Below are 26945 nucleotides of genomic sequence, written 5' to 3'. Positions count from 1 at the left end.
AGGGCCACAGGGGGTTGGCCACCACCAAGCCCTCGATTAGGGTGGGAGAGGCTGATCAGGGGCTGGGCCCGCTGGGGTGAGGGGCCATGGGAGTTTGGTCGCTGGCCCCACCCCTCAATCAGGTGGGTTCACTGGCCGCAGTGGGCGTCATAGCCACCAGTCGTTAGGGTCATTACAGCATTATGATCGCTGGCTTTTTATATATATACTAGAGGCCCGGTGCATGAAATTTGTGCATGGGGGGTGTCCCTCAGCCCAGCCTGCACCTTCTCCAATCTGGGACTCCTAGGGGGATGTCTGACTGCTAGTTTAGGCCTGATCCCGCTGGCCCAATTTCCCCCAACTGCCCTCCCCTGCTGGCCTGATTGCCCCCAACTGCCCTCCCCTGCTGGCCTGATCGCCCACAACTGCCCTCCCCTGCCGGGCCCCACCTCCTCCACCAGGCCCCGCCTCCGCTGTGCATGCAGCCATCTTATGACAGCCATCTTATGACGGCCATCTTGTGACAGCTATCTTGTGACGTTAGGGTGTGATGCGTGAGGGCGTGACAACCTCCTAGTCTATTATTAGTATACATAGATAGTTCTGAAGGTCAGAAGTCCAAGATGAAACTACAGGGCTAAAATCAAGATGTCAGCAGGGCTGGTTCCTTCTGGAAGCTCTAGGGCAGAATGTTTCCTTGCCTTTGTCAGCTTCTAAAGGCTGCCTGCATTCCTTGATTCATGGCCTCTTCCTCCATCTTCAAAGCCAACATTGTAGTCACATCTTTACTGGCTATGCTCCCATCATTTTCTGACATTTCTTTTTTTTTAAAATTATTGTTGAAAGTATTACATATGTCCCCATTTTTCCCCCACTGACCCCCTCCAGCCAGCCCCCATCTCTTTTCCCCACTCCCCACCCCAGGCCTTTAGTACCCTATTGTCTGTGTCCATGGGTTATGTATATATACATTCAAGGTCTTTGATTGATTACCTCCCACCTACCCACCCTCCCCCGCCTTCCTGCCAAGATTCCGCACTGTGTTCCATGCTTCCATGTTTCTGGATCCACTCCATTCATCAGTTTATTTTGTTATAGATTCCACATATGAGTGTGATCAAGTGATACTGGTTTTTCTCTGACTGACTTATTTCACCTAGCATGATACTCTCCAGGTCTCTCCATGCTGTCTCAATGGGTAAGAGATTCTTCCTTTTTACTGCTGCATAGTATTCCATGGTATAAATTTTCCATAGCTTTTTTATCCACTCATCTACTGATGAGCACTTGGGCTGTTTCCAGATCTTAGCTATTGTAGGTTGTGCTGCTATGAACATAGGGGTGCATAAATTCTGATTGTTGTTTCTGATTGGTTTCTTAGGATATATTCCTAGAAGTGGGATCACTGGGTCAAGTGGCAGTTCCATATTTAATTTTTTGAGAAACTCCATACTGTTTTCCATAATGGTTGCACCAGTCTGCATTCCCACCAACAATGTACTAGGGTTCCATTTTCTCCACATCCTCTCCAGCACTTGTCATTCATTGATTTGTTGATGGTAGCTATTCTGAAAGGTGTGAGGTGATACTTCATTTTTGTTTTGATTCACATCTCTTGGATGATCAGTGACTTTGACCATTTTTTTCATGTCTCTCGGCTATCTGTATGCCCTCTTCAGAGAACTGTCTAGTTAGGTCCTTTGCCCATTTTTAAATTGGATTGTCTTCCTTTTATTAAGTTGTATGGGTTCCTTATATATTTGGGGTTTTTTGTTGCTGTTGTTTTGTTAGTTGTTGGGTTTTTTTTGGAAAATATATTTGCATTTTATTTTTTATTTTATTTTTTATTGTTTAAAGTATTACAAATAATAGTACATATGTCTCCTTTTTTTCCCCACTGACCCCCCCCCCGCCTCCCCTACCCCCCAGCACATGCCCTCTCCCCTCCCCCAGTGTCTTACATCCACTGGTTATGCTTATATGCATGCATAAAGTCCTTCGGTTGGTCTCTTCCCCCTCTCAACCCTCCCCTTATATTTTGGATATTAACCCTTTATCAAATGTATCATTGCCAAATATGTTCTCCCATACAGTGAACTCTCTTTTCGTTTTATTTATGGTTTCTTTTGCTGTGTAGTTTTTGATGAGAAGTCAGGTGTCAGCCTTAAGGAAGCTCTTTTGTAGGTAACAATTTGCTTTTCTCTTGCTGCCTTTAAGATTCTTTGTCTTTAATATTTGGCATTTTAATTATGATGTGTCTGGGAATTGGCCTGTTTGGGTTCCTTTTGCTTGGGACTCTCTGTGCCTCATGAACTTGTGTGACTTTTTTCTTTACCAGGTTAGAGAAATTTTCTTCAATCACATTCGCTCTCCCTATCTCCCTTACTGCCTCTTCTGGCACACCTGCTATTCAAATATTATTGTTTCACATTGTCTCACAGTTCCCTTAAGCTGTCCTCCTGTTTTTTTCATTGTTTTCCCTTTTGGTTTTCTGATTGAGTAATTTTTCCAACCCTGTCTTCTAATTCACTGATTCGATTCTCAGTTTCCCCTAATCTGCTGTATATTCCTTTCAATGTGTTCTTTATTTGTGCTATGTCATTCTTTATTTCTGTTTTTATAGTTACTATATCTTTTCTCATGCTGTTGAGCATCTTTACCATTATTATTCTGAACACTATATCAGATAAATTTATCTCCATTTCATTTCTCTCTTCCTCTGGAGAATTCTCGTCCTTACATTTGGGGGTTGTGTGTCTCCTCATTTTGGCTGCCTGTTTGGGTTTCTGATTATGTATTAGGTAGAACTGCTATGCCTCTCAATCTTTAGTGTCAAAAGCTGTTTCTGACTGATTAGATCAGGCAAAGCCTCCGGAGACCACCTCTGTCTCCAGACTGATAGGATTCTGTCTTGAATAGCCTTCAATCATCCATGGGTATGGTGAGCATTTCTTAAAATAGGGTGGAACAATTGCTTCTGCCTGGAGACTAATTGTTATTCTCATTCTGCTAATGGGCCTTAGATACTCCACACATCAGGCAATGTGTTTCCCAGTGGGGTGGGTCAATTGTCTCCCCCTCCAGGCAACACCGCCTGAATAGCTAATGTCTGCTTGAGAAAGATTACCTCTTCAGCATGAGGGAATGACTCAGCACAGGAAACTGGGATGTCTGCTTTCTGAGCTCTAACCCCAGAGTCCCCTCACACAGCTCCAGTCCACTTTGCCCTCCCTCTGCTGGGGCACAAGGTGAGTGGCTCCACAGGGAATTTTGTGCATTGGCCCTTTAAGAGGGTGCCTGAATTTCCAGTCATCTCTTCCTGGAAGACAGAAACCCTGCTGCTTTTCACAGCCAGATGTTATGTGGGTACCCTTCTCAGTTCTGGTGCTCTCTGCTGGGGGACCCAGCTTATGCAGCTTCCACTTACCCTCTTACTTTTTGTGCCTCCCAAGACACACAGCCTTGTCATATCTTTCATCAGTAGCTTCTTTATAGATGGTGTTTTCTCTAACACATTACATCCTGTTGAAAGGTAGCATCTGACTCCCCCTTAGTGCCCAGCACAGAGTATCTCCCATGAAATGCTCAATGATATGTGCCTTGGTTCTTTTATGATCTTTACCAATGACTGCACAATATACTATAATCACATCTGAGTAGCCCATAGCTAATGAAGCTATACTAACTTTCCATAACTAATGAAGCTATACTAACTTCAATGACATGCATGTAACCTCTATTTAGGAGCAATGAGGGCAGTTGCACTTACCCAGAGGACCCTGTACTGAGAAGTGATCCTGAAGTCCTTCAGGCTTCTCATCTCACAGGATAAAGCCTCTCCTCTCCTCTCCCTCTCCTCTCCCTCTCCTCTCCCTCTCCTCTCCCTCTCCTCTCCCTCTCCTCTCCCTCTCCTCTCCCTCTCCTCTCCTCTCCTCTCCTCTCCATGGGTACCTGAAGCTTCCCTCATTCTGTCCTTTCTCTCAAACAGCTCTGTAGGGCACCCTCCTTCCTTCCTGCATCCCTGCTGTGTTCTTGTCTCACTTTCTCCTATCTGGCACTCTTTGTCTCCTCAGAGCATTTTGAGTAATAAATATATTCTGCCTCAAAATGGCTCAGAGATCAAGGAAAATTTATTGGAAGGAAATGAAATTGTCTTGTAAGAACCCCACAAAAAGTGAATCAGTAAGTAGACAAAAGTGATAGGTGATTAGGAAGACCCACTAGATGTGACATTTCAGGCCAGAATAAAGAAGCAGCCATGTGAAGATGATAATGATGATGATGAAAATAGCTAATACTCATTGAATGCTTTTAAGGTGCCAGGCATTATAAGCATTTTACACCAACTAACTCATTTAATCTTCATAATAATCCTGTGAAATAGGTGTTATCGCCATTTTACAGATGGGAAACTGAGGCATGGTGCAGTGAAGTAATTATTTCCAACATCATACAAAGCCATCATAATGCAACTTGGAAATATATCCAGATAACATGGCTCCAGAGCCTATGTTCTTCACACACACATAGACATGTACATGTACACACACTTTTGAGCCCTTGAAGGGTATGGAGTGTACCTTATTTATCTGCCCCATAGTTGATGCTCAAGAAATGGCTAAAAGACATAACTGAACATGATTCTGTATCAGTGACCATAACATCATTATGATCTCAGCCTTATCTTTTAACATAACAAGGTAATGTACTCATTGCTTTCTTAAAACCTTCTCTATTTTTATTTAAAACTCTGGCTTTCTTCTCCTAGTTCAGTATCACTGTAAAAGCATTTTAAATAAAAAATTATAAATCATTATCATGTGTATGCTTGCTTTTTTTTCTTTTTTAATTTTTTTCTTTTTTATTTTTTAATAAATCTTTATTCAGATTATTACAATTGTTTCTCCTTTTTCCCCCCATAGCTCCCCTCCACCCAGTTCCCACCCCACCTTCTGCCTTTACCTTCCCCCACTGTCCTCATCCATAGGTGTATGATTTTTGTCCAGTTTCTTCCTGAATCCCCCCATACCCCTTTCCCCCTGAGAATTATCAATCCACTCCCTTTCTATGCCCCTGATTCTATTATATTCACCAGATTATTCTGTTCATCAGATTTTTAATTCACTTGGTTTTTAGGTTCACTTGTTGATAGATATGTATTTGTTGTTCATAATTTTTATCTTTACCTTTTTCTTCTTCCTCTTCTTTAAGAATACCTTTCAGCATTTCATATAATGCTGGTTTGGTGGTGATGAACTCCTTTAGCTTTTTCTTATCTGTGAAGCTCTTTATCTGCCCTTCAATTCTGAATGATAGCTTTGCTGGGTAGAGGAATCTTGGTTGTAGGTTCTTGCTATTCATCACTTTGAAAATTTCTTGCCACTACTGTCTGGCCTGCATAGTTTCTGTTGAGAAATCAGCTGACAATCGTATGGGTGCTCCCTTGTAGGTAACTAACTGTTTTTCTCTTGCTGCTTTTAAGATTCTCTTTGTCTTTTGCTCTTGGCATTTTAATTATGATGTGTCTTGGTGTGGTCCTCTTAGGATTCCTTTTGTTTGGGGTTCTGTGCGCTTCCTGGACTTGTAAGTCTATTTCTTTCACCAGTGGGGGAAGTTTTCTGTCATTATTTCTTCAAATAGGTTTTCAGTATCTTGCTCTCTCTCTTCTTCTGGAACCCCCATAATTCTGATGTTGGTACACTTAAAGTTGTCCCAGAGGCTTCTTACACTATCTTCAACTTTTTGGATTTTTTTTTCTTTTTCGGTTGAGTGGTTTTTGCTTCTTTGTATTTCAATTCTTTGACTTGATTCTTGTGTTCCTCTAGTCTGTTGTTGGGTCTCTGTATAATATTTTTTATTTCAGTCAGTATATGTTTAATTTCTAGTTGGTCCTTTTTCCTATCTTCGAGGGTCTCGTTATATTTATCGGCCTTTTCTAGGATATTCTTGAAAAGCCTTATAACCGTGGTTTTGAATTCTATATCCAGTCGTTTTGTTTTCCTCCATTTCTTTTGTTTGTGATGTTTTTTTGTTGACGCATTTTCACTGCTTCCCTGAGTTGGTAGGGTAGGTTTGTGTGCCAGGTTTCCTATATGGCCCAGTGGGTCGGCCTCCCCAGTTAACCTGAGGTGGACACTCTTGGTGCACCCCTTTGTGCACTGTGTGTACAGCCTTGTTGTAGTTAAGTCTTGATTGTTGTTGGTATCACTGGGAGGAATTGACCTCCAGGCCAGTTGGCTGTGAGGATCAGCTGTGTCTACGCTGGGAGAAGTTCAGTGCTGGAGACAGCCTTATAGGATTAGCCTTGCCAAATTGCAAAAGCCTCTGTGCTCAGCTTGGATGGGGTGGAGTCTCAGGGTGGAGCAGACAGTCTTAGCTTCCCATCAGCCTTGCCCTTGCGCGCGCGTGCCTCCGGACCTCTGCCTTCCCCAGGTCCCGAATCTCTGCCTGAGAGTCCAGATTCCCCCCTGCAAGAGCGTGTGTCCCCAGGACCTTACCTGGAACTAGGGTTCAGTGCAGTCAGAACTGGGGCTCAGTGCAGTCAGGAGCTTCTGACTCCCTTCCACTGGGAAAGCCTGTGGCAAACTCCGCAATCTTTGTGCGCACTGGTGCGCGCGCCTCCAGACTTCTGCCTTCCCCGGCTCCCAAGCCTCCGTCCGAGAATCCAGATTTCCCCCCAAGAGTTGAGATCCCCCCCTGTAAGAGCGTGGGTCCCCAGGGGCTCACCTGGAACTGGGGTTCAGTGCAGTCAGAACTGGGGTTCAGTGCAGTCAGGAGCTTCTGACTCCCTTCTGCTAGGGAAAGCCTGTGGCAACCTCCGCAGCCTTTGTGCACACTGGCGTGCACGCCTCCAGACCCCTGCCCACCAGGGCTCCCCCTGGTCTCCCCCGGGTCTCCGAGTCTCCGGGTGCCTTTCTCTCTAGCTGACAGTCCAGACTCCCCCTGTATGAGCCTGGGTCCACGGGGTTTCGCCCGGAACTGGGGTTCAGTGCGGTGGGTCGGGGGCTTCCTTCCCCCTCTTGCCAGAGAAAGTCAGCCAGGCTCTCAGCCGCCCTTCCTCGCTGCGTGCACAAAGACCCTTTGCCATACCTCCAATTCTCTGTGAGCCTTTCTCTTTCCTTCTAGTTGTAGAATTTCCACTCAGCCAGCTTTCCTGTGGTTCTGGATGGTGTCCGTTCTGTCTTTTAGTTGTAGTTTTGAAATTGTTGTGTGACGCAGTTTAGGTGCTTACCTATGCCGTCATCTTGGTTTCTCTATGCTTGTTTTTTTATTTTACTTCTTAATCTTTACTGTTGAAAGTATTATAGATGTCCCCATTTTCCCCCCCATTGACCCCCTCCACCCTGCTCCCAGCTCTTGGTTCCTCCCCAGGCTTTTCCCGCACTATTGTCTGTCCTTGGGCTATGCATATATGCATATAAGTTCATTGGTTAATCTCTTCCCACCCCATTTCTTTCTGAAATACACCAGTCTATTGTATGCTTCTTTTGAAATGACAATGTATGGGTATTTGGATGAATTCTCTCATAAAATAACAAGATGACATAAAATTATGTGTAGTGAAGGCAAATAACCCTGGGGAATTAAAGGACTACTTCATTTGTGCAGTACCAGTGCTTGAGAGAACAGAGAGAGGATAGAGAATGGGAGAAACAGAAAGTTACTGGCATTATCCCACAACTATATATTATGCAGTGGCTAGTCTACCCATAATTACAACATTTCTTTATCTTTGATACCATGCCATGCTTCCTTAATTATCCCTCAAAGATCCTTCAACATTCCCTAGAATTTCAAAATCTCACAAAAATCAAAGGAAAGATAAATCTCTGCTTAATATTAAAAATTCTCCATCTCATTCCAAAACTACTATCTCTTGAGAATTGCTAAGGAATGTGCCTTCACCTCTTGGTTTTCAGTTAAAGTAGCACATGTACTACAGTAGTATTTTATCCTAAGTCTGAAACCCTATCACACACTCCACATCAGAATTATTACATCAAGATATACTATTCTGGTTTAAAATAATTTATTACTTATAATTAGCAGATGCCATAGAGAACATAATCTGAACTATAACTACATAAATTGCCCTTTACTTCCAACAGTGTCCACACAATCCTAACCACTGATCTATGTTACCTTTCTAGTCACAAGATAGGAAACCATGGGAGACAGGAAACCATGAGGATAAGTAAGACTATTACATCTCTTATATAATTCTTATGTAAGATAATATTTGAAGCCAAGCTCCTTAAAAACCATAATTATCTACCAGGATTCATTGTAGAAAACAAAAACTCTTATTTCAAGACATCTATATATATAAAACCCTATTGTGCAAATAGACCGAACGGCAGAACAACTGAACCGAACAACTGTTCACTATGACATGTGCCGACCATCAGGGGGCGTGCACGGAACATAGTGGGCGTCAGCTGGGGCGGGATGGTGGAGCAGGTGAATGGGGGAGCCAGACGAAGGCGTGATGTCAGTCGCTGTCATCAGGGCAAGCCTCTGGTGGTTACTAAAAATCCTTTGCTCCTGCACGCTGCAGTCTCACCCCATGCTCACACCTGCTGCTGACAACGGCCCTGTTCGCATCCACTGCCAGCACCTGTCATCGGCCCCAATTGCTTGGCACCATCAGCGGGTGCGAGCAGTGGCTGGGAGCGGCAGCAGCTGGAACGGGGCTGCAGGCAGACAGGAGGCTGGGGGTCAAGGCAGGAGGGGCTGAGTGGGGGTGCTGAGGATGGGCTGAGACCCGCCCCTGTGCCCACCATAGCCTTGCGGCCCACAGTTCAAGGTGCACGAATTCGTGCACTGGGCCCCTAGTATATTATAGAAAATTGATGCTTTCAAAATTGGTAGGTGGGCTGGAGAAGTAATGGAGACAGCTCTGGACTATTAATTTCAAGATAAACCTCTAAAACTATGATTCAGGGAGGGATAAATGACTGCTGCTATTACTAGTGATGCTGCCAACAGTAATACCCCAAAACCATAATACCTGAAACTAGACACTGGATCACAGGTGTCTACCTGCAGCAAATATAACAGAACTTGCTGGTCTGCTTTGCCTACAATGACCCCCAGACTGTGTGTGCTTGCAGTTTCATACTTAGTCCTCATCATTTAGGATTCTAATTAAAAAGCATATCCATCCCAGCCAGTGTGGCTCAGTGATTGAGCATCGATCCATGAACCAGGAGGTCATGGTTCAATTCCTGGTCAGGGAACATGCCCGGGTTGTGGGCTCGAAGCCCATTAGGGGGAGTGCAGGAGGTAGCAGATCAATGATTCGCTCTGATTATTGTTATTTCTCTCTCCCCCTCTCCCTTCCTCTCTCTGAAATTAATCTAAAAAATACAAATTTTTAAAACCATATCCACAGTGAAGCCTGCTCTGATCCCTCATAGTATGTTGTTTCTTGATTATGTTCTCACAAGTACTTGTTAAAATTTTAAAAGTGTGAATTAATCCTGTGGAAATGGACTATGAAATGTCCTTACAACAATGAAATTCTTAGCAGAGATTAGGCAGTTTTTCTTTTTTAACATATATATTTTATTCATTTCAGAAAGGGAGAGGAAGAGATAGAAACATCAATGATGAAAATCCCTAATCGGCTGCCTCCTGCATGCCCCCTATTGGGGATTGAGCCTGAAACCCAGGCATATGCCCTGACTGGGAATCGGACCATGACCTCCTGGCTCAAAGGTTGACACTCAATCACTGAGCAACACTGGCCGGGCCAGTTTTTCTTTAGGTTTGCTAGTCTCCCACTAAAGGCTGTTGTCAGTCTGATCTTAATTCATCAAGAGGAAAGTAGTAGAAAGTTTTACAAGACATATCAGTGTCACTGTGAGTTTATTATATACAACTGGTTTTATTAGAGATCAAGAATTTCATTCACACCACTTTTTATTTCTTTTGCAGATTTAATTTTCATCTTTATAACATTTACTCAGTCCACTGAGTGACTAAGTATCTTCCCATGCCCATTAACTAGATAATTTCTATGTATAACTTAAGTAAAATTGCAAGCTACTGCTATAAGAAATGCATATTTATGTGTAATATGCTTGTTTGCTCTCCTGTAAAACTGTTTACAAATAGCATCATTGTAAAGATTTACACATAATTCCTACATCCTTCAAGTTGTTCTAGCATTAGTACACAGGTTGTTCCAGACATTCCATGTCTAAAAAAATAAGAGCTCTTAGTGAACACTTTGCTACATTTCTTACATAAGCTTTCTCTGCAGTGTGAGTTCTTTGATGTAGAATGAGGGATGCACTTTAACTAAAGGACTTGCCACAACTTTATATTCATAGTTTGTCTCTCTTGTACATGTCTGTACATATTTCATAAGAGATTCATATTGCCAAGTCTTCTCCATATTTGTTATTACATATACAGAACAGTAAATACAGTGTGGATTTACTTATTAAACGATTAATACTGGCTAAAGGCATTCTCACATTTATTGCCTTCATATGGTCTCTCTTCAGTGTGAACTCTGGACAATATGGCTTGTACCATTGCTAAAGACTTTTCTATAGTCATTACTCTCATAAGACTTTTCTCCAATATAGATTTTCTGATGCTGAATCAGGGAGGATCAATGGCTGAAATGTATTATGAAAAACACTGCATTCATACAGTTTCTCTCATACATGATTTTTCACACGTATAGTGACTCATATAGCCTAAAGGTTTTTCCACACTTACGGCACTACTGAGTTTCTCTCCATTATGTATACTCTGATGGGCAGTAAGATTTGAGCCTTTGCTAAAAGCTTTCCCACATTCATTACATTTATATGGCTTTTCTCCAGTATGAATTCTCTGATGTACAGTAAGGTTTGAACTACAACTGAAGGTCTTTCCACATTTAATACATTCATAGGGTTTCTCTCCAGTATGAATTCTGTGATGTTGAAGCAGGGATGACCTATGACTGAAGGCTTTCCCACATATATTGCATTCATAAGGTTTCAATCTAATGTGATTTCTCAAATGCATATTCAGTGATTCAGGCTGGTTGAAGGATTTCCTGCATTTCTGACATTCAAAGGGTTTTTCTTCAGTATGAATACTCTTATGCTGAATAAGAAATGAGAGGCTACTAAAGACTTTCAGACATTTGTTGCATTCAAATTGTTTCTCTATAGTGTGAATTCTTTGATGTCGAGTAAGGTGTGAGCTACAGCAAAAGGCTTTTCCACATTCACTACATTCATACGGTTTCTCTCCAGTATGAATTTTCTGATGGTGAATGAGAGATGACCTATGAATGAAGGCCTTCTCACATATTTGACACTCATAGAGTTTTTCTTGAGTATGAATTCTCAGATGCTCAATGAGATGTGAAACACGACTAAAAGACTTTCCACAGTTCATACATTCATATGGTTTCTCTCCAGTGTGAGTGCTTTGATGATTAGTAAGTGATGAGACATGGCTAAAGGCCTTCCCACAGTCAATACATTTGTAAGGTTTCTCACCACTATGGCTTATCTGATGGCGAGTAAGGGATGAGCCATGGCTAAAAGTCTTCCCACATTCATGACATTCATAAGGTTTCTCTCCTGAATGAATTCTCCAGTGACGATTAAGAATTGATTGTTTGCCAAAGGCTTTCCCACATTCACTGCATGTATAGATTTTCTCTCTATTGTAAGTCTGGTGAAGGGTAATAGATTTGCTCTGGCTGAAGGCTGCCACACTTTCATTAGAATTCAAAAGTTTCTTTCCACCATTGATATTCTCATTTTTTATAAATGACTTTTTCGGTAAGCTCTTCTTAAATATATCATGTCTATGTGATTTCCCTTCAGCAGAAATTCTCTGTAGTTCAGAAAGAATAGACTTTAAATTTAAATAGAAAATGCTTCTAAATGTATTGTATTTATAAACACATTCCCCATTGGGACTTTCTCTCTAAAGGTGAAGGTCACTGGTCTAAAACGTTCTACCTAATTTGCATGCTTTCCCTCCAATTTCTTTATATATTCCCAGTACTTGTTAAAATTTGAAAATTCACAACTTCGTTTTATCATTTTTTCTATTATTACCGTTTGGGGTGGGTCATCCTCATAAATATCCTCCTTTGCTGATAATTCTTTGTTTTCCCATCTTAATTTCCAATCTGCAATATATCAAGAAAGCAAAGCACTTCTTTTTATGTACTTCTTGGAAAGAAAATTCTATGATAGAAATAGAATTGGATAAAAAATAAAGTCCCACCCACCCCCTGCTGGAAAACACATAGCTCTGACAACTCTCATACATTCAATTATTTCTGAAAAAAGTTAAAGCAGAGCACAGAAAATACAGACAGCTCACAGAGGCAGGAACAGAGTACAATAAGGGAATGGGGTTAATTAAGGGCAATCAGTATCTTGGAAAAAATGAAACTGTCAGGCAGAATATGCAGAAGGCATTCTGGAATCCAAGCCAATATTTTGTGCCTATGTTTATGTGCAAGAACACATTCAATCTCAGAGCCTTGGTTCTACAACCTTTAGTCAATCTCAATTTGCTGTCAGATTAGTATGCAGAATTTATAGTGTTGCATTAAACAGTTACAATGACAACAAAATAATCTAAATATACTTTATGGCTCACAAAAATTTAGGCTTTTGTGAGTTATGTAGTATCTATGTAAAATCATTAATTTTCTTGGACATTAGAAAATATTGTTCTTAGAAACTTTCTTATACATTATTTCCTCTAACACTTATGTTCATATTTGATCTCTGAAGTTCAGCCTTAGTGGAAAAGTGATTTTCTATCTAATTGACAGCTTTTCTTAACCTAAAACCATCAGTATCTTTTCCCTTAAATGGACTTAAAAAGAATAATTTGCCTCCACTTTTAAAATTTTATTTATTTATTATTATTATTTTAATATATTTTTATTGATTTCAGATGAAGGGAGAGGGAGAGATAGAAACATCAATGATGTGAGAGAATCATTGATCAGCCGCCTCCTGCACACCCCACACTAGGGATCGAGTCCGCCACCCGGGAATGTGCCCTGACCAGGAATCGAACTGTGACCTCCTGGTTCATAGGTTGATGCTCAAACACTGAGCCATGCCAGTCAGGCAAAAACCTCCACTTTTGATTAGATGACATGAATAATACAGAAAGATAATTTTGGATGGAGAATGGTCATTCTGAAATGTAAGCTTCAGGATCCCTCAATTTTGTTATATTTTGGAATCTCTGAAGACAGCCTCCCTAAGATTTCCTAAAATGCCCCCCCACTTTCTACAAACATCTTTAACAAAGACCTATTTTGCCTGATTCACCATGATTTACCTGGAAACACACATTTTCTCGGTTTTTTCTCCACCATCCAAGGTTCTTTCCCTTCCTCCAATAAAGTGATCACATATGGCTTAGGTATCGAAAGACCTGCTTACAGGAAAAATATAGAATTTGTTTAAGCTGTGGTCCTCATGGGGAGATGCCATCATCACAAAAGGGACCCAAGGACAGTTTAAAGAATGTTCCCTGAAAGGGAAGATAAGCTTCAGGCAGAATACAACAGAGCTACACATTTCCTTGGGAACATAAAAGAAAAATTCAGTCATTTACTCAGGAAGATTTCCATCAATTCAGAGTGGCCAAAAAAAAGAAAGAAAGAAAATCTCCCCTGTTGATGTGGAGGTGGAAGCAAGCAAATTATAATATGCTTACCTAGAGAGATCAGGTTCTCATAATTCTGGACCATCACATCCTTGTATAAATCCCTCTGAACAGAATCTAGCCATCCCCACTCTTCATGAGAGAAGTCTATAGCCACATCACTAAATGTTACCTGAAACAGCAAACACATTTAGGCTCAATTATAATCCAGACCTCTTCTGTCACTGGACAAAGGGTAAAGTTACCCTGTTTGGAGAAGGGGACAAGATGCAGAGATTGTGACAGTAATTAGAAATCTGATATAAGTAAACTAATAATTGGGTAATTACATTCTTGGCATTGTTGTACAGTAAGGGTGAGACAAATATAAGAACTTTGCTTCAGGAGAGTTAATTTTTTTCAAAGTGAATAGAATCATAATTTTTTAAAATCAGCATTCAACATTTAACAGCACATAGTCAAATTGTGTTTTTTGTTGTCATTTTTTAAAAATATACTTTTATTGATTTCAGAAAGAAGGGAGAGGGAGAAAGAGATAGAAACATCAATGATAATAGAGAATCATTGATGGATTTCCTCCTGCACGCTCCTACTAGGGATTGAGCCTGTGTCCTAACTGGAAATCAAACTGTGACCTCCTGGTTCATAGGTCGACCCTTCAACCACTGAGCCATGCTGGTTGGGCTCAAGTTGTGTTTTTTATAACTTACATGCTAGGTAAATAAAAATGCTAAGAGTAGACATATACATAACTAATTTATAAACAAACAAAAAACACTTATGGTATACTTAAACATTGTATTGATCATCAATCTGTAATTAAAATAATTTAAGACTCATTGTGCAAGAAGACTGAAGGATGGTTTCATGCCATAGGTAGTCCTTGAATAGAACCTTAAAGTAAGGATAAAGAATAACATTTCACGGAAAATATTGTAAGGAAATAGATTTCTTCTCAGAAACAGTGATCATTCATGGTGGTATTAAAATAGCAAAACATTAGAAAAAACTTAAATGTTTCTTATTATTATGCTGACTGGTTAGTCAAATTATAACATATGCAAAAACGTATGTATTTAAAATGGTATTAATATCTTTAATTGGTAAAATAGACATTGTTTGGCCATGGTAAATTTTTCACTCCATGAGTGGTTGATTCAATATTCTATTACTGAGAACCAAGATAATGGCATAAGTAAACGCCAGTACTCACCGCCTTCCACAACCACATCAAAATTACAACTAAAATACAGAACAACCATCATTCAGAACCACCTGAAAGCTGGCTGAATGGAAGTCCTACAACTAGAGAAGTAAATAAGAAAGCACATTGAGACTGGTAGGAGGGGTGGAGGCTCAGACCGTGCTGGTCAGGCACCCACAGAGGCCATTTTTTTAACCCAGAGAGAGATTGTCCCTGCAGAGGCTGCTATGAGGAACAAGAGGTCCCAGCCCCACACCAGACCACCTGCCCAGGGCCCCAGAGCTGGAAAGAGAAGTCCCCATAACTTTGAGCTGTAAATACCAGTGGGGATTGGTGCTGAGGGACATGAAGACCCAGCTGTCCCTCTTAAAGGGCCGGTCATGAACTTACTCGGACTTGTTTCCTCTGAGCTCCAGTGCCAGGAGGCGTTAGGGGACCCAGACACATATGGGGAGGAACTGGATTGTCTGGCATTGGGGCAGGAACTCGGGGGCAGCTTTCTATCAGACAGAGGTGCTTGCAGAGATCATTGTTCCTATGCCAAGACCTCCCCTGTCCCAGGGCTGAATGGAAACCCATATCTGAGTCCCCATCAACCTGAAGCACACTGTTTGCCCTGCCCTGATGATTCCCTGAAATCCTGCCCCATCCAATTTGCAGCCCCACCCAAGCTGTTTACAGCAGTTTTTCCATATGAATGGCCTGTCCTGGCTCAGGCTTCACACTTTGCTAAAATCTCTCAAACAAGCAGCAGCTAGTGTCAGCATGCCCCAAACCTCTCCATAAAAGGCCCAAGACCCAGCACCAGCATACCTTGCTTCACAGCTGGGCCTCGCCTGGGTACTTCTAAACCCAATACAAATAGGAGAAATCTGCAGATCTTTCTGTAGCTCCTGCCGGGTGGCCCCAGACAGTGGCTGACTTTACATCTCCCTAGAGACCCAAGAACCAGTGTACCTGGTGGACAGCTTCAGACCATACCATATTACAACTCTACACTTCCACAAGCAACACACTGAAGGAGCAGACTCAGTGAGCACCACCACCCTATTGAAGCAAGTTCTGCTCCACAGGGGTGTTTCCTGCACAGCAGCTCTCCCACTGTAGTCACAGCTGGTCCTCACAGCCAATTGGTCTGAAGGTGAATTCCTCCCACTGACACCAACAGCAATCAAGTCTCAACTACAACAAAACTGTGCACACAGCCCACAAAAGGGTGCACCTAGAGTGCCCAGCTCAGAAGACTGGGGAGGCTGAGCCACTGGACTCTATGGGATACCTACTACACAAGGCCATTCTACCAACTCCAGGAAACATTGCAGCTCTACCTAATACACAGAAACAAACACAGGGAAGCAGCCTAATTGTGGAGATAAAGAAACATGTCACAAATGAAAGAAATAGAAAAAAGCAGAGTTCAAAACCATGGTTATAAGGTTACTCAAGGATTTTCATGAAATCTTTAAGGGACTTAGTAAGACTTTTAAGGATCTTGGTGAGAATGCCAAAGACATGGAAAAGGACCAGTCAGAAATTAAGCATACACTAAATGAAATAAAGAATAATTTACAGGGATTCAATAGTAGAGTAAAGGATTCTGAAAATCAAATAAATGATTTGAAATATGAGGAAGCAAAAAACACACAATCAGAAGAGCAAAAAGAAAAAAAGAATCCAAAAGTATGAAGATAGTGTAAGGAGCCTCTGGGACAACTTCAAGTGTACCAACATTCGCATTATGGGGGTGCCAGAAGGAGAAGAGAACAAGATATTGAAAACCTATTTGAAGAAATAATGACAGAAAACTTCCCCTACCTGGTGAAAGAAATAGACTTACAAGTCTAGGAAGTGCAGAGTCCCAAACAAGAGGAACCCAAAGAGGCCCACACCACAAGACACATCATAATCAAAATGCCAAGGGTTAAAGACAAAGAGAATTTTAAAAGCAGCAAGAGAAAAACAGTTACCTACAAGGGAGTACCCATACAACTGTCAGTTGATTTCTCAACAGAAACTATGCAGGCCACAAGAGAGTGGCAAGAAATATTCAAAGTGATGAATAGCAAGAACCTACAACCAAGATTACTCTACTCAGCAAAGCTATCATTTAGCATTGAAGGTCAGATAAAGAGATTCCTAGACAAGAAAATGCAAAAGGAGTTAATCACCACCAAACCAGTATTACATGAAATGTTGAAGAGCATTCTTTAAGAAAAGGAAGAAGAAAAAAATAAAAAATATGAACAATAAAATGGCAATAAATACATGTCTATCAACAATTGAATCTAAAAATCAAAATAAATAAGAAGTAAAAAAAAATATTCTAGCCCTAACCGGTTTAGCTCAGTGGATAGAGTGTCGGCCTGCAGACTGAAAGGTCCCAGGTTCAATTCTGGTCAAGGGCATGTACCTTGGTTGTGGGCACATCCCCAGCAGGAGGTGTGCAGGAGGCAGCTGATCAATGTTTCTCTCTCATCAATGTTTCTAACTCTCTATCCCTCTCCCTTCCTCTCTGTAAAAAATCAATAAAATATATTTAAAAATATATATATATATATATATATATATATATATATATATATATATATATATTCTATTACTTTATTAGGATAGAATTTACCTTTCTCAGATGTTGGGAAAATAATTAAAAACCATTACCTGCCAAGCAGAAAATCTTCTCTACAATGTAGAAAAGATAGAGACAGGTTTATTATTTAATAGCCCTAACTGGTTTAGCTCAGTGAATAGAGCGTCGGCCTGTGGACTCAAGGGTCCCAGGTTCGATTCCGGTCAAGGGCATGTACCTTGGTTGCGGGCACATACCCAGTAGGGAGTGTGCAGGAGGCAGTTGATCGATGTTTCTCTCTCATCAATGTTTCTAACTCTCTATTCCTCTCTTTTCCTCTCTGTAAAAAATCAATAAAATATAATTTTAAAAAAATTATTATTTAAAAATTAACCAGACTGCAATGCACTTCATAGGACATCACTAATGAGTCTTTAAGGACAGAAAGAAATCTGACCCTTTTATTTTTTTATTTTATATATATTTTATTGATTTTTTACAGAGAGGAAGGGAGGAGGATAGAGAGTTAGAAACATTGATGAGAGAGAACCATCTATCAGCTGCCTCCTGCACATCTCCTACTGGGGATGTGCCCGCAACCAAGGTACATGCCCTTGAGCAGAATCAAACCTGGGACCTTTCAGTCCACAGTCCGATGCTCTATCCACTGAGCCAAACCAGTTCAAACAGAGCAAATCTGACCCGTTTAAAAAGCCAGGTAGATACAACCAATACATACATGCTTTCAAAATAAGTAACTTGTCCTCCATTTGCTACATATAGTTCATCCTACATTCACCTGGTAAGTTAATTGCCTTTACTCCTAAGAAAAATAAAACTTCTTTATTTTTATGACAAGCAGACAGAACTTGAAGCCAAAAGCCTAGGCTAAACTCCCACAGACAGGTAGTTAAGGGTGCATCTTCCTCCATGTTTGGATTTCAAAGAGATGGGTCCAAAGCCCTAAGAAAGACTTTACTTCCTTATAATATTGGCAGAGTGTATTTAGCTTTTAAAAAGATTTATAAGCATCTCATGGGGACAAGGAAAGTATTTTCAATGACAGGTTTTTCTCAAGGAAATATTCTAAGAAAAGGAAGGGGTGCCCAGCTGGTGTGGCCTGGTGGCTGAACATCAACCCATGAATCAGGAGGTCCCAGTTCGATTCCCAATCAGGACACATGCCAGGGTTGTGGGCTCGATGCCCAGTAGGGGAGGGGAAGGGGGTTCAGGAGGCAGCTAATCAATGATTCTCTCTCATCATTGATGTTTCTATCTCCCTCTCTCTTCCTCTCTGAAATCAAGAAATAATGTTTTTAAAAAAGAAAAGGAAGGGCTTCTGTCTTTTTCCCTTTGGCACCAGGGAAAATTCTTTTTTTTTTCATTTGTATTTACTCTTACCAACACATGTAAAGTCATAAAACACTGTTTTATTTTACCAATGCAAAGATATTTTGTATTTTAAGTTTTGAACACATTGATGAATATCATTGTATTAAAAGTCTAAAGAAAACTCACATAATCTTATTAACTAATACTCTTTGCCCTTTAGATCAGGGTTTCTCGACCTTGGCACTATTGACATTTTAGGCTAGATAATTCTTATGTTGTGGAGAGCTGTCCTGTGCATTATTGGATATTTAGTAGCATCCCTAGCCTCTACCCATTAGATGCTTAGTAGCACCTTCCCTCCTTCCCCAGAGTTGTGACAACCAAAAATATCTAAATATTATCAAATGTCCCCTATGGGTGGCGTCAAGGGGGACAAAATCTCTCATTTGAGAACTGCTGCTTTGGAAAATTTTTGCAGTTCCTTGAAAGATGCTCTCAGGCCTCTACCTGTGTTCAGGGTATCCTCTCAGTGTAACTTCACTTCCAGCTCTGCCTCCCAGATACTATAGGCCACCAAAATAGTTCTAGTCTTGCTTCCCCCAGGGGTGCTTCAACACTTTCTTCCCCTTCAATTGCATGGGCAGCCTTTGCTATTAATTTATCTTTGTCTTCAAAAGAATTCAGGATATCTGTCCTATCACCTATCTTAATTTCTTATGCTTTCGTACTTTTCCACTAGTCCTGCACTGTTCAATACAGTAGCCACTAGCCACACTTGGCTATTTAAATTTTTCAAAATTAGCTTCAGGAGCAAGATGGCGAGTGTGTGGAGGTTGAGTGTTCTCTGCAGTGCCCAAGGAGGCCAAGAGAGAGGAAGAGAAATGTGAGAGAGAAACATCAATCGGTTACCTCCTGCCCGTGGCCCCACTGGGGATCAAACCTGAACCCTGGCTCTCTTCCTCTGAACCCCAGTGGTCAGACCTGCTCAAATCTCAGCATTTCTCCAGGACCAACCTATTCCGGGATGGTGTAGAATACAATACATTCACCTGTCTACCCAGTCACCATTCTGGTTCCAAGGCTGCATCTCTCCACCAGACTTGTGAGAGGGTTGTCAATGTTTTGCTCCTGGGCCTACTTCCAACTGCATATTTGAATCCTTCCACGGTGATGAGACTACTCCCTGGCTGCAGTCCTCACTCTCCATGGTCACTGGGGCCTTGGACAAGTTGTTACTATGTTCAAAAGGATGCACTGCAGAAAGCTGTCAAGGCAGGCCTCTTGGCACTCTCGGCTTTCACCTTTGCTGGGCTTTGTTATTTCAAGTATCACAATGTGAGCATCTGCAAAGCTGTTGCCATGCTGTGGAAGCTCTGATCTTCTTGACTTAATACCTTGAAAATTGATTTGCCTCTGCTCTGTTATGCCAGTCGTCCCACAATAAGGAGGAAATAACCCTAAGTCCACTGGTGAGATAAACTTCTCCTAATCACCTGGCTAGTTTTAGAATTTAATCTGTGAGGAAAAGGTTTGAGAGTAATTCTATCCAAGAAATTGTGAGACTGAGTTCCACATTCTGGCAAATGAATAAGGTTGTCTTCCAGCTTCTTAGGAGACTCACAATGTAACTGAACGTTATATATATGAGCTTTCCCATTTTAATTTACCAAACTCTTAAAGGGAATTAGCTTTATTACTGTCAATGCCTAATCAAACTTCTATATTTGCCCTAGGAATTATGGAGAAAGGGAAAACTATTAATTTATAAGTAAAGACTGCAGAAACTTAGGCAGCACTTAATGTTTGAAAACTTCCCCCCTTTGTTCAGTTGATACCACTCACTGATGTTATATGTCTTTGGGAAACTTTAAAGTTAGGAAATGCTAATATTTCACTAATTTCTAAATCCTGAGAAAAAGAGCCTGGAGAACTTCTGAATATAGACAAGTTCCATGCAGGGAAGAGGTACCCACGCAGATGTATCAAAATATCACACGTTCTAAACTGAGACTCAAATGTGTTCATTTTACATGTCCCGAAATAATATCCACAAATATAAAACTTTAAATAATAAACTGTTATTTTCCGACTGTGAGAATCTCTAATGTGAAATGTATTCTATGAAAATAAAGATTTTTAAAAAATAAAAATTTTTAAAATAAAATTTTAAAAAATTAAAAATTCAGTTCCTCATTCTAGTCTTAGTTCAAATACTCAATATTCATATGGGGCCAGTGGCTACGGTACTGGACAACACACATGTAGAATATTTCCATCGCTGTAGAAGATTCTCTTAGTACTATACTAGGTCCTGCAATCCTGCATGTCAGTGTATACCCAAACCTATGTGAGATTCTTCCTGACAGGTATTTCATAAGTGTTTAGGAAATTAATCAATGAAAGATTTTGGCAATCAGTTCACTTTAGCTTATACTTTTAAAAAAATAGTTATTTTCAAATTTAATTCTCTAATACTCACAAGAAACCAGACTCTACCCAACATGCACATCTGCCATTCATACTGTCTCCTGTGCAGGCTTCACCTTCCACCCCGTGATTCTGCCCACCACTGTTTCAGCACTCATTCACTCAACAACTATTTAGTAAGCATTTGTTTTGTGCCAGGTACCACTCTGGGTACTGAACATAAGTCAACAAAAAAAAGAGGGGGGAGCCGAAACCGGTTTGGCTCAGTGGATAGAGCGTCGGCCTGCGGACTGAAGGGTCCCGGGTTCAATTCCGGTCAGGGGCTTGTACCTTGGTTGCGGGCACATCCCCAGTAGGGGGTGTGCAGGAGGCAGCTGATCGATGTTTCTCTCTCATCGATGTTTCTAGCTCTCTATCCCTCTCCCTTCCTCTCTGTAAAATATCAATAAAATATATTTTTTTTTTTTAAAAAAAAAAGAGGGGGGAAAAACCCTCCCAGTGGGAGGAGATAAACCATGAGCATATGCATATACTAAGCATATGCTAGTGAGTGATAAGCCTTATGGAAAACCATGATGGAGGAGTTGAAAAGTGACTGATAACTTTAAATAGGTGTTTAGGCAAGTTATACTGAGAAAATAACAATTGAACAAAGATACAAAGAAGGTAAGAATGCAAGACTGTGCATATCTGAGGAAAGAATGTTCCAACCAGATAGGACAGGAACTTCTAAGTTCTGGAGGAAGTAACCAGTGTAGCTGGAGCCCACAGGGAACAAGGAGACTGAGAAGAAAAATAAGATCGGAGAGGTAATAGCCAGCCTAATTGTACAAAGCTTTTTAAGTCAGTCTGCTATTCTGAGTTAGACCTAGTGAAGAGTTTTAAAACTGAGGAACAACAGAATTTTATATAATAAGAGGATCATTGTGACAGCTGTATTAAGAAGAGACTGAAGAGAGTCAAGGTCAGAAGCAGGGAATCATACTAGGAAGCTACTGCAATAATCTAGGTTGGCTTGGACCAGGGTGGCAATGATGGGGTAACTAATGGTCAGATTCTGTATATATCCTGTTTATATTTTAGAACTAACTAAAGTGCCTGAATGTGAGTTATAAGAGAAAGGGAGGAATCAAGATGACTCCAAACATCTCTTGACTTAAATAACTGAAAGGACTTACAGTATATATCACTAACTGAGACCAATGATACAGCTTTAACAACCATAAAGCAAATAGCCTAAATTTCCAAATTTGAATTCTGAATTGTAATTTTTAAAAGTTTAGCCCTAACCAGTTTGGTTCAGTGGATAGAGTGTTGGCCGGAGGACTGAAGGATCCCAGGTTTGATTCCAGTCAAGGGCATGTACCTCAGTTGCAGGCTCCATCCCCAGCCCTGGTTGGGGCACCTGTGTGAGGCAACAATCACATCGATATTTCTCTCTCTGTGTTTCTCCCCCATCCTTCCACTCTCTCTAAAAATCAATGGGAAAATATTCTCAGCTAAGGATTAACAACAACAACAAAAAGTTTGCTCAAGCCTCTACCGAGACTTCTGGCAGAAAACTGGTAGAAAAGAGGAGAAACTTAGAGAAGATAACACTTTGGAGTTCTTCTTCAGGCTCCATCCTTGGCTACAATGAAAGGAATCACAGATCCAGTCCCTAAATGGACTTTGTTAGGAGGGAAATGATAGGAGAAGGAAAGCAAACACTCAAGAGTCTTGATAAAAAGGTGTTTCAGGAAGATCTGAGGACTTACCTGGAACATGACTTTGCAATTTCCAGTAGTCAACACAGTTGTCTTTCCAGGCTCTTGTGTAATTGAAGAGCACTGTCCTGAGATGGCAAATTAAGGACAGGAAAAAGCAGTCATGAAAAATAGGACTTATCTTGCAGCTCTGTGACACACCTGCGTGGAGAAACACAATGGGAATCATTTTCTAGGGCTCTGATCTTCCTCTGAACTAACAGAGTATTCCTTGGCACGAAGTAACTAAACCATTTACTAGGTTCCACCTGCAAGTAAATCAACTTTCATATTACCTAAGAGAGAAACTCGTAAAACAACAGTAGTAATCATATTAAATATGAGCTTATTTAATAATCTTCACCACTCTGCATGGTGGGCATTCACATTATTCCAGATTTCTTTTTTTTAAATATATTTTATTGGTTTTTTACAGAGAGGGAGAGGGATAGTTAGAAACATCGATGAGAGAGAAACATCAATCAGCTGCCTCCTGCACACCCCCTACTGGGGATGTGCCCACAACCAAGGTACATGCCCTTGACCGGAATCGAACCTGGGACCCCGCGGGCCGACGCTCTATCCACTGAGCCAAACCAGTTAGGCCCAGATTTCTTTTTTTTAAACGACAATTGAAACGGCTATATTGAAACAATTGTTCAAGGTTACACAACTGGAAAGCGTCAGCTTCATGACTGGATGACATAAAAACTGCAGATGGAGTTTTCTTTCAGTCAGTACTCTGTACACTCGCTCGCCCATTTTCTTTTCACGAGCTCTATGAGGTGAGCGCCCTCCTGGCATCCCTTTTACAGAGAAGGCCCAGAGGCCCAGAAAGCTAAGGCCCTCGTGGGCTCACACCGCGGGGCAGACGCTGGGAGCAGCAAGGGCTCGGGCCGTGCCAGCGCCCGGTGCCGGTGCCGGTGCCTGTGCCGTTAGCCTGAGGCCCGAGCCAGCCCTCCCGGGACCCACGCTTGCCCAAATCCGCGCACCGGACGCGCCGGGTCGCTGTGCGGGGACAATGGTAGCCGCCCTCACGGGAACTGCACCGCCGCGTCTTCCCAGCGTCCAGGACGGAGAATTTCGCCCGGCCCGACACTAGCGCGGAGTGGACCACGAGCGGAGCCTACAGCAAAGCGACATTTCTCGGACTTCTCCGCGCCGCAGACACTAGTTACCGGTGCTGCGCCCGGTCGCCTCCAGCAAAACCACACTTCCCAGAAGTCTCCGCAGCCGCGCGCGGTCTCCGCGTCCCGCGAGAACACGGCCCGGACGGCGTAGGGCGGCGGGACCCGCTCGCAGAGAGAGGAGAAGACGACGGGAGCCTCTGGGGAGCTCGCTCCCTGCTACCCGCTGCGTTGTAAGAATCTTAGCCTGCGAATCACAAAACTGCGCTTCCCAGAAAAGGATGCGGGTGGAAGGTCTTCGGTCATTCGCACGTGGGTTCTGCCCGGACGTGGGCAGTCCCTGCAGGTCCTGGACAAGAGCTGGCCTCCTTCGGACATGATCTTTCTGACGTGCTTAGATATCTGGAATAGTTCACTTTTTAAAAACCCTCTCTTTTCCCAAAACTCCCTCCAGCAAATGTTCCACTTCTATTCTCAATAGAAAAACTTCTAGAAATTTTTTTCTAAGTTAATTTTCTTTAATTTTAAATTTACAGTCTCTCCATAACTATGTCTTATCAGGAAACATTCCTATTACTTCCCTGAGGCTGCTTTTCTCCAGGTCAGTGTGATCTCATTACTAAATACGAGAGACACTTTTCTGTTTTTTGACCTCTTAGCATTTGCTATAACTGACCATTTTTCATCAGTCTCTTCTCATGGTTCTATGATACTCCATTTTTCTCAAATTTCATCTTGACGGCTGCTGCTTCTCAGTTTCCTTTGCTTGTTCTTCATCATTTTTGAGCTCTAAATGGGTGTGCTGCCCTAGCAGGTTTGACTCAGGGCTAGAGCATCAATCAGCCTGCGGACTGAAGGGCCCCAGGTTCGATTCCATCAAGGGTACATGCCTGGGTTGTGGGCTCCATCCCCAGTGTGGGGTGTGCAGAAAGCAGCCAATCAATGATTCTCTCTCATCATTGATGTTTCTATCTCTCTCTCCCTCTCCCTTCCTCTCTGAAATCAATAAAAATATTAAATAAACAAAAATGGGTGTGTTTTTGTTGTTGTTGTTGTTAATCCTCACCTGAGGATATTTTTCCATTGATTTTTTTTTTCTTTTTTAAGAGAAAGAGTGAAATGTAGGGAAAGAGAGAAAGAGAAACCTCAATGTGAAAGAGACACATCCATTGGTTGCCTCCCTCCACTGTCCAACCGGGACAGGATCGAGCCTGCAACCAAAGTGCATGCCCTTGACCGGTATCAAACCTGGGACCCTTCAGTATGCAGGGCAAAGCTCTATCCACTGAGCCAAGCCCGCTAGGGCTTGAGCTCTAAATGTTAAAGGGACCCAGGACTTGATACTTGGCCTCCATTTTTTTATATTTTCTACATGTTTTCACTTTTGCATTTTAATGTGTTTATGAATCATTTTTAAAGATGAGTCTCAAGTCTTTATCTATAGCCCAGCCTGACCTCTCCCTGGAACAAAATCCACATATCCAGCTCTTTACCTTCCAGCTCATGTGGTTGTTCATTGTCAAACTGCACAAGTTTCATGAGACCCACACAGGCCTTGTCTCCTTATTCCCATCCTCTTTCAAGCCCCCACCAATTAGTAAATGGAATCACCATCCCCCTATTAGATAAAGTTGAACATCCAGACATTTCCCTTTACTAGTATTTCTCTTTTGTCCTCACCCTCCCCACATGTACACTGGAACAGACAGTATTGTTTTCAATCTCCTCTAAGTAATTGGCCATCAGGCTTCATTTATTCATATCCAGTTCTCACATTAAAAACTGCAATTGCTGAGGAAACTCCATACTGTTTTCCACAGTGGCTGCACCAGTCTGCATTCCCACCAGCAGTGCAAAAGGATTCCTTTTTCTCTGCATCCTCCCTAGCACTTGTCCTTTGTCAATTTGTTGATGATAGCCATTCTGACAGGTGTGAGATGATATCTCATTTCGTTTTGATTTGCCTCTCTGGGATGATTAGTGACTTTGAACATGTTTTCATATGTCTCTTGGCCTTCTTTAAGTCCACTTTCGAAAAGTGTCTATTTAATTCCTTTGCCCATTTTTTCATTGGATTGTTTATTTTCCTTTTGTTGAGATGTATGAGTTCCCTATAAATTTTGGCAAATATGTTCTCTCATGCAGTGGGCTTTCTTGTTGTTTTGTTGATGGTTTCTTTTGTTGTGCGGAAGCTTTTTATTTTGATGTAGTCCCATTTGTTTATTTTCTCCCTAGTTCCCATTGCCCTCAGAGCTGTATCGGTAAAGATATTACTACAACATATGTCTGATATTTTGCTGCCTATGGATTCTTCTAGGATTTTTATGGTTTCCTGTATTACATATAAGTCCTTTATCCACTTTGAGTTTATTTTTGTGTATGGTGCAAGTTGGTGGTCTAGTTTCATTTTTTTGCGTGTATCTGTCCAATTTTCCCAACACCATTTATTGAAGAGACTGTCTTGACACCATTGTATGCTCTTGCCTCCTTTGTCAAATATTAATTGAGCATAGTGGCTTGGGTCGATTTCTGGGGTCTCTGTTCTCTTCCATTGGTTCTTGTGCCAGTACCAGGCAGTTTTGAGAACAGTGGCTTTGTACCACAATATAGCTTGATATCTGGTATTGTGAACCCTCTAACTTTGTTCTTCTTTCTCAAGATTGCTGCAGCTATTTGGGGTCTTTTTTTGTTTCATATGAATTTTTTGGAGAGTTTGTTCTAGGTCTATGAAATATGCTGTTGGTATTTTAATGGGGATTGCATTAAATCTATAGATTGCTTTGAGTAGTATGGACATTTTAATTATGTTGATTCTACCAATCCATGAACACAGTATACCAGTATTCTTCCATTTGTTTATGTCTTCCTCTATTTTTTCAATGTCGTGTAGTTTTCCGAGT

At 41.5% G+C, this 26945-nt stretch overlaps 1 protein-coding gene and 1 pseudogene across 11 annotated transcripts in view; one reads left to right on the top strand and one right to left on the bottom strand.

Annotated features, from left to right (window-relative positions):
* LOC308235906 (zinc finger protein 181-like) overlaps window positions 1–24166 on the bottom strand; it is a 74198-nt gene extending 50032 nt beyond the window's left edge. For 4 of the 10 annotated variants that reach the window (XR_013959225.1, XR_013959226.1, XM_080645121.1 and 1 more), the window contains exons 1-5: window positions 23911–24166; window positions 22931–23080; window positions 13696–13816; window positions 13315–13410; window positions 12063–12136 (exon numbers count right to left, since the gene is read on the bottom strand). Coding sequence is in view for 7 of the 10 variants with exons in the window: in XM_080645121.1 (XP_080501247.1) it covers window positions 12063–12136; window positions 13315–13410; window positions 13696–13816; window positions 22931–22939 (300 nt within the window). In the remaining 3 variants the exon portion in view is untranslated. Of the gene's footprint in view, window positions 1–9543; window positions 11836–12062; window positions 12137–13314; window positions 13414–13695; window positions 13817–22930; window positions 23081–23910 lie in introns of those variants that run through there. The other 6 variants (XM_080645115.1, XM_080645118.1, XM_080645117.1 and 3 more) reach the window with 6 other exon arrangements.
* Window positions 19562–20123, top strand: LOC308235907 (succinate dehydrogenase [ubiquinone] cytochrome b small subunit, mitochondrial-like; annotated as a pseudogene). Its single transcript has 2 exons — window positions 19562–19629; window positions 19714–20123. The product of its transcript is annotated as a succinate dehydrogenase [ubiquinone] cytochrome b small subunit, mitochondrial-like (transcript).
* Window positions 24167–26945: the final 2779 nt, after the last annotated feature.

Source organism: Plecotus auritus (assembly GCF_963455305.1).
Source record: "Plecotus auritus genome assembly, chromosome: 10".
Classification (NCBI taxonomy): Eukaryota; Metazoa; Chordata; class Mammalia; order Chiroptera; family Vespertilionidae; genus Plecotus; species Plecotus auritus.
This window is presented reverse-complemented; position numbering and strand designations above follow the sequence as displayed.